This window comes from Prinia subflava, chromosome 1 (genome assembly GCF_021018805.1).
Source record: "Prinia subflava isolate CZ2003 ecotype Zambia chromosome 1, Cam_Psub_1.2, whole genome shotgun sequence".
In the NCBI taxonomy this organism is placed as follows: Eukaryota; Metazoa; Chordata; class Aves; order Passeriformes; family Cisticolidae; genus Prinia; species Prinia subflava.
The window spans coordinates 17570621-17585613 of record NC_086247.1 but is presented as its reverse complement, the minus strand read 5'-3'; the positions used below and the strand labels follow the sequence as shown (position 1 = coordinate 17585613).

At 42.8% G+C, this 14993-nt stretch overlaps 2 protein-coding genes across 3 annotated transcripts in view; one reads left to right on the top strand and one right to left on the bottom strand.

The window, feature by feature from the left end:
- The window catches only part of SYBU (syntabulin), a 44834-nt gene extending 30526 nt beyond the window's left edge, over positions 1-14308 (bottom strand). The window contains exons 1-3 of one of the 2 annotated variants that reach the window (XM_063423973.1): positions 14120-14308; positions 13863-13937; positions 326-520 (exon numbers count right to left, since the gene is read on the bottom strand). Coding sequence is in view for 1 of the 2 variants with exons in the window: in XM_063423807.1 (XP_063279877.1) it covers positions 326-520; positions 13751-13937; positions 14120-14146 (409 nt within the window). In the remaining variant the exon portion in view is untranslated. Of the gene's footprint in view, positions 1-325; positions 521-13750; positions 13938-14119 lie in introns of both variants that reach the window. The other variant, XM_063423807.1, reaches the window with a different exon arrangement.
- LOC134562440 (basic proline-rich protein-like) overlaps positions 14200-14993 on the top strand; it is a 31778-nt gene continuing 30984 nt past the window's right edge. Inside the window, exon 1 of the mRNA XM_063419838.1 lies at positions 14200-14796. Coding sequence (XP_063275908.1) covers positions 14200-14796 — 597 coding nt within the window. The remainder of the gene's footprint in view (positions 14797-14993) is intronic.

The window sequence follows — 14993 nt, the reverse complement described above, 5'->3', positions numbered from 1 at the left end:
TATATTAAGAGTCATTTATCTTTGGACACTGAAATATGTGTGTAATTACCATGAAACAGAATAAAATCCATTTCAGCTATTTGACATCACCATCAAGCCTCATAAAGAAAGTGAAGATGCCAGTTGATTACATTTCCATGAAAAAGACAATAACAATAGTGTTTTCATATCTTTCAGGTGGCTCCACAGAAAGAAGCCAGCTATTTTTTTTACTATCAGCATCAGTGGTATCACAGGTGGCACAACACAGTATGTATATAGACACCTGTGAATATACCAGTCAATTAGGAAGCGTAATTAAGGAAATGAAAGGAATTGTACTCACCAGGCTTTACAAGGCTTGTCTTTGTCTCCTTCTTATATCGAGCCAGCTGCGTATTCCCTTCACTCACTGACCCTGCACTGAATTTCTTCCTGGGGAAGTCTCCATCGCTACCAGTGCAAAAACTGATTGGACTGTTTCCAGCATCAGGAGTCTTAACTGGAGATACTGACTGGCTACTAGGACAGCCAGTGTCATCTGAAGAGAAAAGGAAAAACAGCAACATTTCTAATTAATAAATATATGAAAGTTAGCAGAATAAAAGAAAGAGTGTTTGAACTACAACTCTTTACAGTAAGTGATATGTACAACCATGGCTCTGAAACCTGGTGAGAAGCTGTTTGTTTCATCCGTTTTGTGAAGAAATTTTGAACACCTTACAGCAAGCTAAAAGGGCAAGTGTTTGTTTTACTCAGTCTGACAAAATAAAAATCAGTGGCTACATAATGGAAATTCCTATCTAAGATGAATTCCTTTAACAAGGTTAGGGAATATTGCAGCATGAATATACAGACGAGATACAAATGCACACTGGCTGCAGAGCAAGCATGGGCCTCCTTCAAGAAAGGTTCCCATACCTGAACAACAAGACAACAACCTACAGCCCACATGCATAAAGTCAGGAATTTCATGTAACTGGAATTAACACAGGTTCCTCAAAATTGTCTTTCCTTTAGAAGCAACCATAATCATAGAACTCTTCCATTCTTGGCAAGTGGCTGTGAGCTACCTAGTTTTGAAGAGAGTGGGTTATGCACAAATTGCTTTTGTTTAAAGTTGAATTCCTCTGAGGGCACACCAGCACTCCAGGTCATCAATAGGCACCCTGGGAACAGACCCAGGTTCCTGACTTCCAGGGATAAAAACACTCCAACTCTTAACAACTGAATGCAAAGTAAGCAGTCTGATTTTGAATTAAATCCACATATCAAATGCCAACTTCATCTATTCACGTTCCATCTAATCTGGAGTAATTGCAGTTCCCCCAAAAGTCATGGTGGTTTAATTGATACACAACAAAACCAAACACGCTACTCTGACTCTCTTGGAGAAATCTAATTGTTCTTTCCCAGGACAAAATGAAAGCTGCCATCTGAATTATGCAATTGCACTCTTCTCCTGATGCGTTATCTTTAGCTAACATGAAACCCAAAGAAGTAGCTGCAACTGAGCCAAATAATTTGCATGACCATTTTGCACTTGCCTCTTCCACCCTGCTCAAAATGTAGGTAAAGGCTCGTTTTGCACTGAGCTTTGCATGGGCATATTGATTTAAAAGCCAGTGCATGACTGCGCATTTATGAGGCAGAAGGGACACCTCCTGTCTATCTAAGAGCTTTCTGCCCATCTCCCTTCCACAGGAAAGAACAGCTTTTGCTTTTGTTAGCTGTGGCTCCCTCAATACACTAGAAAAACTTCATCCTTTCACGTGCTTCAGTTTTCCTTCACGCTTGGGCAGTTGTTCTACTCTCACTCATCTGTTCCAATGTTCTGCTTCTCATTTCTCCATGTCGTGCCTTCAGCCCAGAGCAAGATACCCACAGGTGCTGACTGTCCAGAGCAAGCTGCCTGCATTAGGCTGTAGGAGCAGCCAGCAGCCTCAGGTGTTGCACCCCAGGCCTCTGCTAGTGCCAGGCGTGATGCCAAGCCAAGGGGCAACCCAGCCTACTGCCAGAAACACCTCCCAGGGCACCAAGGGCAGTAACAGTGCAAAGCACCGAATCCTGCTCAATCATATTTAATTCTTTCGAATCATCCCAATTAAGCCAAAAAGCATCTCTTTTTGCCACCTCGCTGTTGCCTTCTGCAACTCCGAATTAGTTCCTAACAAAATAACAGAAAGTAGAAAACTGCTAATAAGCTTTTCAGCCTATCCCTACATTCATCCTAAGGCAGGATTACTGCCCACATGACTTTAGTTTACTTTTTATCCTTTGCATTCCAGTCAACATCACAATATAACTCAACACAAAGAAGAGAGAAGGAGGCGGTTTCCTCCCAGATCAGCATCTGTTTCCCTTTCTCCAACATTTGGACTTTCTTCTGCAGGCTGGGTGAATGTTACCTGCAGGACAGTGGATTAGCACCACTGAGTGAGCTCCTGAATTGCATGTAAGCAGCTGCTTTAGCTATGTCCAAAGCATCCTCTCTTTAGAAGCACACAAACATTTATAATCAAATGTAGTCAAAAATAGGTGACAGTTTGCACAGCTTTTTAAAAATATGACTTTTCCACTTAGATGATTCTGTATGTGGCATTAGTTTTCAAATTTTATGTTAGAACAAAAACAAAAAAATCCCCACACAAACAAAACCCCCTAAAAAAAAAAAAAACAAAAAACCAAAAAACCAAAAAAAACAGAACAAAACAAAAAACAACAACAAAAAACCCAAAACCAACCAAACAAAAAAAACCCAAACAAACAAACAAACAAACAAAATCCAAACAAAAAAATTTCCCAGAACTCAAACTAACTCCCCTCCCAAAACCCCCCACCCAAACCCACAAGAAACTATTCACCTCATCACTCCACCAATACAGTTACTGCAATACCTGCGCAGGTTCTGCAGACCTCACAGATCTGTTTTATAGGGAGAATTTATGTAGAAGTAACTCCCAAAACTATAGAGATGCAGTCTGGAGGAACCACAGCAGCTGATAAAACTTTACACAATGAAAGAACTAAACCACAGTGTTAAAAATGGGAGCATTAAAAACCCCAAATGTGCAAAACTAACTACAATTAGGGAAAAGGTAGCTAAAGAATACATACTAAAGTGGCATAAAAAATATTTTATTTACCATCCCCCAACATTGCCTGTGATATCATACTGGTGACATTGATTATGTCATATCTACCTATCCTTGTTTTCCTGCTAAGAACTTCAGCTTTCAGTGCAACAAGGCGTTTTTAAAAAGAACAAAGCCTGGCACAAAAAAGAATAGCTCTTCTCATACCCCTTGTAACCTTTACATACACCAGTAACCAGGTGAGCGCTCCCACTCCAGCTGCAGTATATGAATGATTTTATTGTATTCCCTCGTTTATTTTTTATGTAATGTACAACTTCTAATCCTCCTACTACTATTATCCAGAAACACGAAAAAATTATACATTTTCCAGAACTAGGGCAAGCTGTAGAGAAAGATTTTTCTATGTCAGCCTTTTGAATAATCAAAATGTTTACTACCACAGAATGGAAGAGCTGCCTATGAAACCCTGGTGAAGCTCTGCTGTATTTGGGAGGATCCACCCAACACACAACTCACCCTCCTGGCACAAGGAAAAGTCCACGTGAAGGGTGAGATGCTCTCTAGCTGTTTAGTGCCAGTCAAATTGCCTGCACCTATCTTCACCTTTCCTGCTACTGAAACCTTAACAGACTATTTATTTGTATTTAATACTGTAGGTTAGCCCCCCACAGGAGAGCAGCAGACTTCCCCATGGAACCTGACATGCAGCTGATTCCCCCTCCATCTCCAGAGAGCCTGACCACCCTCCCTGCTCACGGCTGCAGCGACCCTCTGCTCCTCATCTGCAAGCACAATGTGACTGTGGCACAGTGCAGTCAGTATTTCTCCAGATCTGCAGGATGCTCCTAAACGCTGATGGAAACTCTGATGGAAGGAAGCGAAGACCTCCACCTGCCCAGAAATGGGCCAAGATGAGGAACCTCTCTCAAAAAAGCAGGTAACAGGAGCAGATGAGCCCACAATGGGATTCACTTTCTGATATAGTTTCCAGCAAGGTCAGTTAAGGATTCAATCCTGTAACTCAACAGCAGTTTTGCCCCAGTAAAGACTTCAGACCTAGACACCTCAGGAACAGAGGCAGACCTGATTTATCTTCTCAGGCACATCAGCAACAGGAAGACAAAAAAGAGCTGGTAAAAAGTGGTGTGAAAGTCTGTACTGCCAATCTTGCCTAAATTTACTTGCGCAAGAGGTAAAATCACACGAATTTATAATACACAACTTCCATTGCTTTCTTTCATAGTGTCTTTTTTTTCCACAGGGGCCTCCTAGGAGCATTCTGGGAGTTGCCTTTTCCTTTGAACATCAGCTGGATTTCATCACTTGACATTCTATGTCCAAGCCCTCTCTCAGATCAGACGAGCCTGCCAAGTTTCAAAGCCAAGCATGGGATAGTGTCTCCTCAAACAAACCATCAGGAAAGTTGCTCAGAGCACTCTGACATTTGCATGCCCTGACTCACTTTTAAATAATCAAGTCAAAATATAAACAACAGTATTAAAGATAATAATATTCTGAACAATTGACAAAAACACTGTTCTTGTAGACTTTTAGGCTATAGGTTGAGCTATGATGATTTTCTCAGTACAGGTATCTTAGAAGGTTCACTAGAATATGCCTTAGAACCTTCTTTTAAAAATACTGCCTTTTCCTAAAGGCTTCAAGAAACGTTGAATATACAACCTCCTTATATAACACATCTGAATAATTAATGATGCTCTCGCTGAGGAAGCACTGGCTTCTTTTTACTTTCACTCCTGGCTGCCAGAGTGAGTTAGGCACTCCTGTGACTCTGAATGGTCCAGTTCCTGCCTGATCCCTAATTCACTGTCCGACATTTGTCTCCTCCTAAGGATCCCTTGACCAGCATTCAGGCTGTACACAGTCTGAATTTCCACCAAGAAATGTGGATTCAGGATTAAACATGTGGCTCTAACAAAATTTTAAATGTTCAGTGTACCAAGACAAAAACAATTTCCTGGCTTTTACCCGATGGTTACGTTTCCATTCATCCCATGATCTGTTAGTCTGGGTAGCCACAGCTCTGCCAGGAAGGTGCACTGCAAGCTGCCTATTGGCAGTGAGGGCACCACAAGGGGTAATTCTGCAGGGTAATCTCCCAGTCTGCTTGTCTGCCTCATCTTTTTTGACCCTCGGGTTTTGATATTTTTTGGTCTTCTCTTCATGGCTAGCCTTGTAACACAGGAGTGTTTATGCAATTATGAAAGTTGCTGACAGACACCAAAGGGAATACAGTACTTACCTGCCACCTGTGAGTCTCTTTCTGTATTAGAAGGAGGGAAAGAGGCTCCTCTGGAGGGTGAGTCAGAATGACAGCCCCATTCATGCTGTCATCCCAGAACCCTGAGTTACTGCCTGAAGGGTCACAGCTCTCTCCAAGGACTAACACAACCACTGCTCTGACCTGGGCAGCTGAACCTGTGAGTGTAAGGGCTCAGTGCACAGGCAGACAAAACTGCCAATGGGAGATTCCCAGTGCCATTCTGGAACAACTGGGAAACACAGTAAAAGCAGCAGACAAAACACAATAGTATAAAATTAGTAGTACACATAGAATGGCAGAGGTAGGAGCATAGTCACATTCACACCATGGGGGTCTCCAGAGGCATAAATCCTACCTCATACCTCTGGAGGCACCCTCACCTTTCCAGCAACCACTGAGGGAGCACAGCATAAGGTATGAAGTGGGAATATTCTCATCAGCTCCCGATTGTACTAAAACCTTTCATTTTTACTGAGGCCATTCCAGTACGTGATTGTATTTAATCATATTAAAGAATAATTTGCTAGTAACAATCTGTCACTTGCAAAATCACACGGACTGTAGAAAACAATATATACTAACTTCACTAAAGGCAGAGTCCTACAAATGTTACTAGATTTGGTCATTATGATCAATTTAAAAGTAATTTCTTAACTATTTTGAAGACCTGTTTGGCTTGGTATTTGATTTCTCAGACTATGACATACTTGTGAGGCAATTGTCTTACCAAAAGTCAAACATAGAAAAGCAGAGCTGAAGCACAAGGACAACTACAGCAGTGCCAGGAAAATAAAAAGGAGGCCTACTTATGCAAAATCCTGCCATGCAAATAATTTCCACATTTAATCTCGGTGTCTCTGCAGGCAAAACCTGAATTAACTATGCTCCATTTTACTTGTGAACAAAGGCTGGCTAGCAGCTCCACCACTCCCTGAGGTCACCTACAGAGGCTGTGCAAACTCTTGTCCTTGAAGGGTTTCTAGACTCCCACAGACAAATACATGGCTGCTGGGATGTGCTGTGAACAGTCCAGCTTCAAAAAAGAGGCTAGATGAAATGATCTCCACAGGTCCCTACAACCTACAAGCTTTTCTTTTTGTCAGATAGTCCACATCTGGAAAACACCCTGCTATTCACAGTCCATCATTCAAGCTAGAACTTTTGACTGTAACGTTCTAGTCATAAAATCTAACCCAGTAAAATCAAGACTAAACATCTTCAACTGGTTACTGAGGCTCCTCAATGTACAGGCAGCTTTTACACCTGTTGTTCACCAGCCCCTTTGAGCTGGCTTCTGTCACACCCACAGGCTGAACAGTGCTGAAAATTTAGTATGAGAGCTGCTCACTGGCTTTGGTAGGAGGCCCTCTCTGCTCAGTCACAGCCTGGCAGGATTACTGACTGAGATCATAGACAAGAGGAGAAAGGAAGGTGAAAAGAGATGGACTGACCTCCTCCTAAGCTTGGGCATCTTTTGCAATGCAGGATTTCACAAAAATATGTTTTTAAAGGTATCTGCTCTCGAAGTCTGACTGTACAATTGCTAAGTCATACTGAAGTAGCTAATTTTAATTGATTTTGGCATCAAATCTACTAATGTTCCTTCTACTTGAACATTTCACTAACAAACAGGACTGAAATGAGCTCTGTCAAACATATGAAAAAAATCAGGACTATATAATTGTGGCTTACTGGCTTTGTCATTACATTTATAGCCCCAGTAATGGTGTATTACAGAAGAGAAACATAAGGGCTTACCAGTAAAAATATCAATAAAAATAGTGCTGTTACTAGGAGAGCTGTGGTCAGGAATAGCACAGCTCCCTGAGTTTCATTATCACATCACAGAAAACATCTGGACAAGGGGTTTAAACTGATAAAGGACTGAAAAATCTATTTGAAAATTTTATAGAAATTTTTAGTTAAATGTAAGCACAGGAAAGAATCTAAAAATAAACCACCAAGAAGAGTCTTTTCTGTTTGGTATGGGTTTAAGCCATTTAGTAGACCTCATTAATCTTTTCTGAGGACAACAACTGGAAGTGAAACCACTGCTGCTACCTCTGGTGGGAAAGCATTGACTACATTCAGTGTAAGAAATACTATGCATATAATATTAAGTGAAATATATGTGTATGTATAGATGGGTTTCTGTGGTGTTTTATGTGGTTTATTCCATTATGCAAATGAGATTATTCCATTAAGCAAAGAAAGAAATCAGAAATATTCTTTCCAGTTTTGAAGGTACCATTTTTGGAAATAAAAATCTTCATCAGACCGCAAAGAAATTTGTACCTATTCCTCAAATGGTGCAACATGTTATACTCATTTGGTCTCATGTAGCTCTGCCTCTGTGATTTAACAGCATATAACTGTGACTTTCACAGCTTCAACATCACCTCATAAGGTTGTCCTGCTTATCTTCTCATGGAAGGAAATAACATATTCTATCCATTGATGTTTTATGCATATTTTTCTTTCCTTTTAACCATCTGGGCTTGAGCCCAGAGTGGCACTTAGCAGCACCACAGAATGTAGTCACATTCGCTTCAAAACACTGTTTGAAAATTTCATGGATATATACTAATCCTATAAATGCAGGGCTAAAATATGTAATGTTGAATTTCTCTTAAAACTTTAAGATTCTCTTTTAACACAAAGCAAATCCAAGACTTCTGACTAAAGTTTCATTCTTGCTACAAGTTGTAATGTTCTTCAGAGTGCATGACAATATTCAACTCAATAGAAAGTTGCACCAAAAGCATTGTAAAAAAAAAAGTATTGGATTATGCATTTGTGGTGAAGAAAATTCCAGATATGGTTTAGAATTCAGCCCATAGTACACAACAAGCTACAACTAAAAGGACAGTAAAAAGGCAGAGAGAATAGGAACTCTCCTACTGACCCCAGGAGGCTCTGGGTTGGGTTTTAAAGGTTCACAGTACTGACAGACACATAAAAAGGTGATAAAAAACATCCAAAAGGTCAAATATTTTGGCTTCCAGATGTTGTCGTGTGGCAAGAGGAACAAAAGGATTGTTACTTAGTCAGGGGGAATAAATACTGAAGTTGAAAGGGAAGCAGCCAAAGGCCAAAAACTGGGGAATGAGCAGACTTTGCTCTTTAGTACATAGGCACTCTTCTTATTTCCAGGTTTGGAACAGATCTCTGTGCCACAGAAACAGAACTGGTGGCTCATAATATGAAGCAATAATAAATTATTGCATGTAAGCTGGTCCAGCAGGAAATTCTCTAGGGAAGCAGCCATGAGAAAAGGAAGCATGTCACCAGTGTCACCCTCATGAAAAAAGGCCATATGTGTATTTTTGTAAGCAGATTTTGTTTCAATGTTTTTGTAAATTAATATCACAGTCATCACTGAACTGCCTTACAAAGTGCTGCAAACGAAAGTGCTACAAAAGACCTCCAGAAGTCTGAAAAAAAGGCAAAATGACTGTAGAAAAGCCTAGCATAAAGGACTGCAGGAAGGAGAATCTAACTTTCAGTATCACATACTTAAGAACTTTTAAGCATGTTTCTCTGAATCAGTAACTCAGTAAAAATCAAACACAAACTAGTAAGGAACTATTTAAGCAAATTATTTTTTTCTTATAGCAAGAAAAAAGAAGAACGAGAGAGCTCACTGTATCCATAGTAATACATACATATATACAAACAAATAATAGGAGCAATTACATTCAGTAATTTAAACTAACTGTCTGGCCTCAATCTGTTGACTTGTTAAAATACTAAAAATTTAGTTTTCTGTATCTATTGCTATTCAGGAATATATATTTCAGTACACATACTTATTTAGTGTAGTCTCCAAGGCTAGCTGCTTTATAATCCAATCTGTTTCCATGCTCTAACAGAGAAATTATCTACTGGAGTGCAAGAAGATACAGCTTTTTTCTTCAGTAATGGTTGCACAAACTCTTCTTCTTGTCTGTGGCAAGCAAAATGGGTTGTGCATTCACATGGACTTAATCAGCCTGCCTAAAGCCTACATGCTTTTTTGGACACACTGTGAACTCAGCCCCAGCATCCACCAATAGCTGGGCCAATTGGCAAATAATCTCTGAGATCAGGGGGAGTGTGCACAGGAGCAAATGAGCAAGGAATGGCAACTCTGAGATTCCTGCAGCAGCACCCACACCCCAGGCTTACAGTGCAGCCGCTGTACACGTGCACACTCATTGTGCCACACATGCAAAGGACAAAATTTAAATAAAATCTTTACCCCAGAAAAGAACAAGTTATGAAACAAGGATTGAACTTGAATAAGCATTGAATCAGATCTTGAAATCTTAAAGAAAAGCAAAAATGAAACTTCAACTCCTATTTTTGAAGACTGCGTTGGAGTGAGTCACAGTCATTGATGTACAGAGATGCTACTGGTTTTCAATAGCTCGTAGGACTATTCAGTCTAATTAAAATGGTGATTTACAGGTAAGCCCAAGAAAAGAGAACTGTTTGCTACAGGTATAAACCAAGTCCTCCGGCTCAAAAATTCCTTTGCTGAACTAATTACTAAATGTACAAGTGCTTCATGCAAAGCTGCATCTTGGTTACCAAAGCTTCACTGCATTCCCTGCCAAAACTGTGGCAGCTGGCATGCAAGAAAGGCTGAAACAGAGCTTGGGCATTGTTGTAAAGGTACCATGTAAGAAGCCATCTTCATACAGAGACATTTCAGAGCAGAGCTATTCAAAAACCAAAAGTAGAAAAGGAAGTATATCCCAGACTAAATTCCTTTTTAAAAGAAAAGCTGAATACACTTACTGAGCTTAGCACAGGCTGACTTCAAACCAAGGACATGCACACCAAAAGCAAGGTTAGTGCTCCTCCCAAAGTGCATTTCTTACAAAGCAAACACTAACTGGAATGACCAAAGGCCCAGCAGCTGCTCCTCCACGGATTTATGGTCAGCAGGAGGCTTGTCTGAGATGCTCTGGATCACATTCTCTGCACAAGTGACAAGGTAAGTGCACACAGCCATTTGGAAGCCAAGTGCAACTTAGGAGAGAAACATGCATGGCACAGGCAAATGCTCAGTAGCAGCTGAGGCACACAAAGCTGCTGGGAGAGTGTTTTTCCATCATTTGACATCATATGAGTTCTATGGCCAACATCCAAGCTGAAGAAGAGAAGTGCTCCCACATCAAACAACAACCAGGACCTCAGAGGCTCTAAGGTTTTAAGAAAGGTTTGTGCACGGTGAATGCAGATACAGAAAGCTCAGCTTGCCTACACAAAATCCAGACAGCATCCACGCAGAAACAAAGACTATTGAATACATATTTTATCAGGAATATCACAAATATGACTAATACTCTCACTGTTTCAGAGGAGTTACAAAGCAAAACTGACATAAAGTCAACTGCAAGTAATGGACCAACATGATCAAGTGAGGCTCTGATTCACTCACAGAAGACAAAGAGGGAGCTGATCATGCAGATTTAAACCCATCACAGCCAGAACTAACAACTTCTTCAAAAGAAACTAAGCATTACAAAATCTGTCTCTTTTCTGTTGCCAAGAGATATTTTTTGCTGTTACCACCATGCTTGCAGAACTGCCATGGTTCCCAAAATCAACATTAATAACACCTACAAGATCTACTCTCATTTATAGAGAAGGAACTCCAAGCCTTCATTTAGGCACTGGAGACCAGTGTAAGCACACAAGAAAAATGGACAACATTAGAAGCTCTAGGTAATCAAGCAAAAAATACGTATTTTAATGGATGAGGGAAAGAAAGTAATTTCTATCAAGGTAAAACAAAATCTATGGATCATAACTACTTCGTGTCAATAATAATGGAAGAATAGTAGAGAAAAACTTGACAAGAGAAGGGTAAAGAGGAAAGGAATTATTCCAGGGATCAATTCATACTATGTGCTGCTTATCAAGAACATTTTGGGGTTTAATACTCAAAAGAGATTGCAAAAGAGACAACTCTCCAAATGCTCTTGAGCTTTCTCATACTGCTTTCTCATTAGTGTTCCCATCTGCTCTCTTCTTCCAAATGTACTGCTTGCTAACTTTAAATACCTTTTTTGCACATGCTACTTCTCAATTAAGAAGAAGCACCAGAAGAGGCAGGTTAGGGCTGTGGCCCCTACACTCACCTCTCCACACATCTGTTCACCATCCCCTCCCCAGAAACAGGAATTGGCAGCCACCTGCTGCCCCTGGGGGATTTCACTCTGAATTAGACAAACTGTGATAGAGAAGGATCATAAGTGGAAGACAGGAAAGAGATGTCAGAGAATGAGGAAATCAAGTCAGTGACTGTTGTCATACCTGCATCCCAGTGAAAAATCCATCAAACCTAGCAACTGACCCAGGGGCTGGGATGGAGGACAGTGCCTTGGGTGAGCCATGGCTGTGTAAGGTCTGAAGACTCAGAGCAGCAAAGCACATAGTGTGTACCTTTATGGGGGCTGCAGGCAGCTTTAGAAACTCTCACATGGAGGAAAAAAAATCAAACTAAATCAATGCAGCATTCACAAAACAATATAAAAGATTAATAAAATAAATGAGATGAGCAGCTGTGCTTAAAATGCAGGTTAAGAGAGCAGCATTGCACACTGCCAATACCTCTGTGAAAGGTGCCCTAAAACTGTCAAGCCATGAGATCAGACACACCCAGACTAAAAACAACGTGCTGCTGGGACTCAAGACAGCCTGTGCAGTGCAGTGGGACAGCAGGGTATATGACAGTGGCAGCTACTTGTTGAGTAGATCTGAAGAACAGGGTACAAACCCAAAAGATGAAAAAAATGTCAGTGATCAAGATGAAAGGCTTGTCAACACAGAAGGAAAAAAAAAATCAGGATGAAAAGCAGCCATTTGGGAGAGATCATAAAAGTAACGTATTTCTAGAAAGCTTCAAATGATTTTATTTCTTTGGAAACACACAAACACAAGCAGGTAAGGTAGAGGGATTAAAAAGGCATGGGAAAAAGACTCCAGCATTCTTACAATCCTATGATGTTTGTTTAACGCTCTGCATTGTTCATTAAACAATAACCAAATAGATCATTCCACTGAGCCTGAATTGCAAAATCTGGCAAAGCTAGACTCAAAACATGGATATTGTGTTTCTCATCTAAGAAAATTTGTACACTGTGTTCAATACACTGTTTTTCATGAAAGGAATTAAAAAATTAATAACAATAATCTAATCCACTGTAGTAAAGACCAAGATAAATATAAGCGTTCCTGTCTATTCTCAGGAACACCTCTGGTAACTGAAAATACTTTATGAACTAGAAAAAGGAAGCTTGGGAAGCTGCTCTCGTACTAACTACTGCCAAAAATTTCTTATAATTTGGATTTTTAAATAGAGAATCACAGAATCATAAGAACATTTTGGTTGTAAAGACCTCTAAAGTCATTGAGTCCAACCACTAACCTAGCACTTCCAGTTCCTCCACTGAAAACGTTATGCTTTCCAAAAAACTGTCTATTGAAAATTAATTTCTCCATACAAAAAAACCCTTTTAATTTACCACAGGCATATAGAGTCCAAGGTGTTCATAATGTGACCCTCAGTTTTGTGACCCTCAATTAATGTCATTTACAGTGAAGAGTTTCACTGAATTAAAAAATTACTCACCACTAGTAGGCACTTGAGTCTTTCACTGCCAGTTGAGGCATTTAAATTGTGCTAAACTCTACACAGGGCAAATATTTAACATAAAAAAAAATCTGTTTTCAAGTTGACCCTCATGTAATATTTTGAAGAGAAAATGACATTTGTCTACATTTGGAGAGTAATAATTTACTTCTGATCAATCACCCATCCATTGCCTTCTCTGTAGAGAAGCCATCATGCCCAACTCATGTCTGGCGACACACTCATCAGTAGAAGCCTGAATTCTGAAATAAACAAAACTTACTTCAATACAATAGCAAAGACTTCACCTACATATCCAGTTCCAGTTTATGGAGATCACTGTCAAAAAATCAAAAGGAATTGCAGCCTAATACCCTTAATAGCAACTCTCCTGTTTTACCGACTTTTGATTTAGGGGTTTTCGAAATGCCTTGATACCATGCTGCAGTTGCTAAGGCAAATCTTTCTCTTTAAAGCAACGCTTCTGCCGCAATAAAACCACCAACTTTTTTAGCAGTGGATAGCAGAACTCGAAATGGAAACATCTGGTGTCGCTTACGGACACATATTAAAAGAACAGATACTAGATCTCCCTGGAAAAATCAATGGTTGCCCTTCTCCATCGGTGAAGCGGATTGCTCATGCGAGCTCGACAGGAGCCCGACAGAGATGCTGCGGCGGGAGGGCAGCGAAGCCTCCGCGGCGGCCGTGAGGGGCACGCCGTGTCCCCGGGGACCCCGAGGCGGGGGGATCTCTCTGCGGTACCTGAGCAGAAGCTGTTGCTGCTGATAGTCCTGCCGGAGCCCGCGGAAGAACTGGGCGGGTTGAATTCCCGGCTTTCCTCTTCCGAAAAGGGCGATTCGGAAGAGGGAGATACCTTCTGCTGCGGCCGAAGGACCAGGCGGGGGATGCGGCTGCGGGACACCTCCTTTTCCAGCTGCGTCCTCTGCTCCTGCTCGGCAAGGGGACACCCCGTCAGGAACCTCTCGGATGTACCCTCCTCCTTCCATCATAGAGGCAGGGGCAGGCAAATCGCGTCCTGCCCCCGCCCTGGGTGGGGAGCGGAGGGGCCGGGATTTGCCTGCCCCTGCTTCTCCCCGCTCGCCGCCGCCCCGTCCACCCCTGGCTGCTCACCTTGCCGCTCTCCCGCAGAGGCCCCATCGCTGCTCAGTCGCGGCGCAGGCGGCAGCAGGCACCTGGCATGGGCGAGAGGGATGCGCTGGGCTGCGCTGCCGCCGTCGCTGCCGCTGCGGCGCTGGGGGTGGCGTTGCCCGCCGGCCCCGCCGCTCCCCGCCCCGACACGTGGTGCTGGTGCCGCCGCCGCAGCGCCCGCGCCGCGCCCGCCCCCGGGCCCGGGCAGGTGCGGGGCTGGGCGCGGCCCTGGGCACGGCCCTGGGCACCTGCCCGGCCCCCCGGCACCTCCCCGGCCCCCCGGCACCTCCCCGGCCCCCCGGCACTGCCCCGGCCCCTCGGCATCGCCCCGGCCCCCCGGCACTGCCCGGCTGCCGGCATCGCCCCGGCCCCTCGGCATCGCCTCGGCATCGCCCCGGCCCCCCAGCACCGCCCGGCCCCTGGGCACCTCCCGGCCCCTCGGCATCGCAGTCCGACCGGGCTTACCGGGCCCTGGCCGCGGAAGGGGGAAAGGAGCGTGGGCACAAGGAAACGGGAGCAGAGGGCAGATGATGCCAGTAGAAACACGACGGACGTGTTCTCAGTGTACCCTAATGCCGTCAGAACATGAGGGAACAGAACCTATTTCCATTGCCGGTGTGACAGGGGGATCACAAGAATTGACCCTGTTGGAAGCCAAGGTGAGCCTGACTGGGAAGGAGTGGCAGGAACATCCGATTGTGACTGGCCCAGAGGCTCCGAGTATTCTGGGCATGGACTATCTCAGGAATGGCTATTACAAAGACCCTAAGGGGTTCAGAAGGGCTTTTGGAATAGCTGCCGTGGAGGCAGAGGGCATTAAGAAATTGAACACCTTGCCTGGACTGTCAGAGAACCC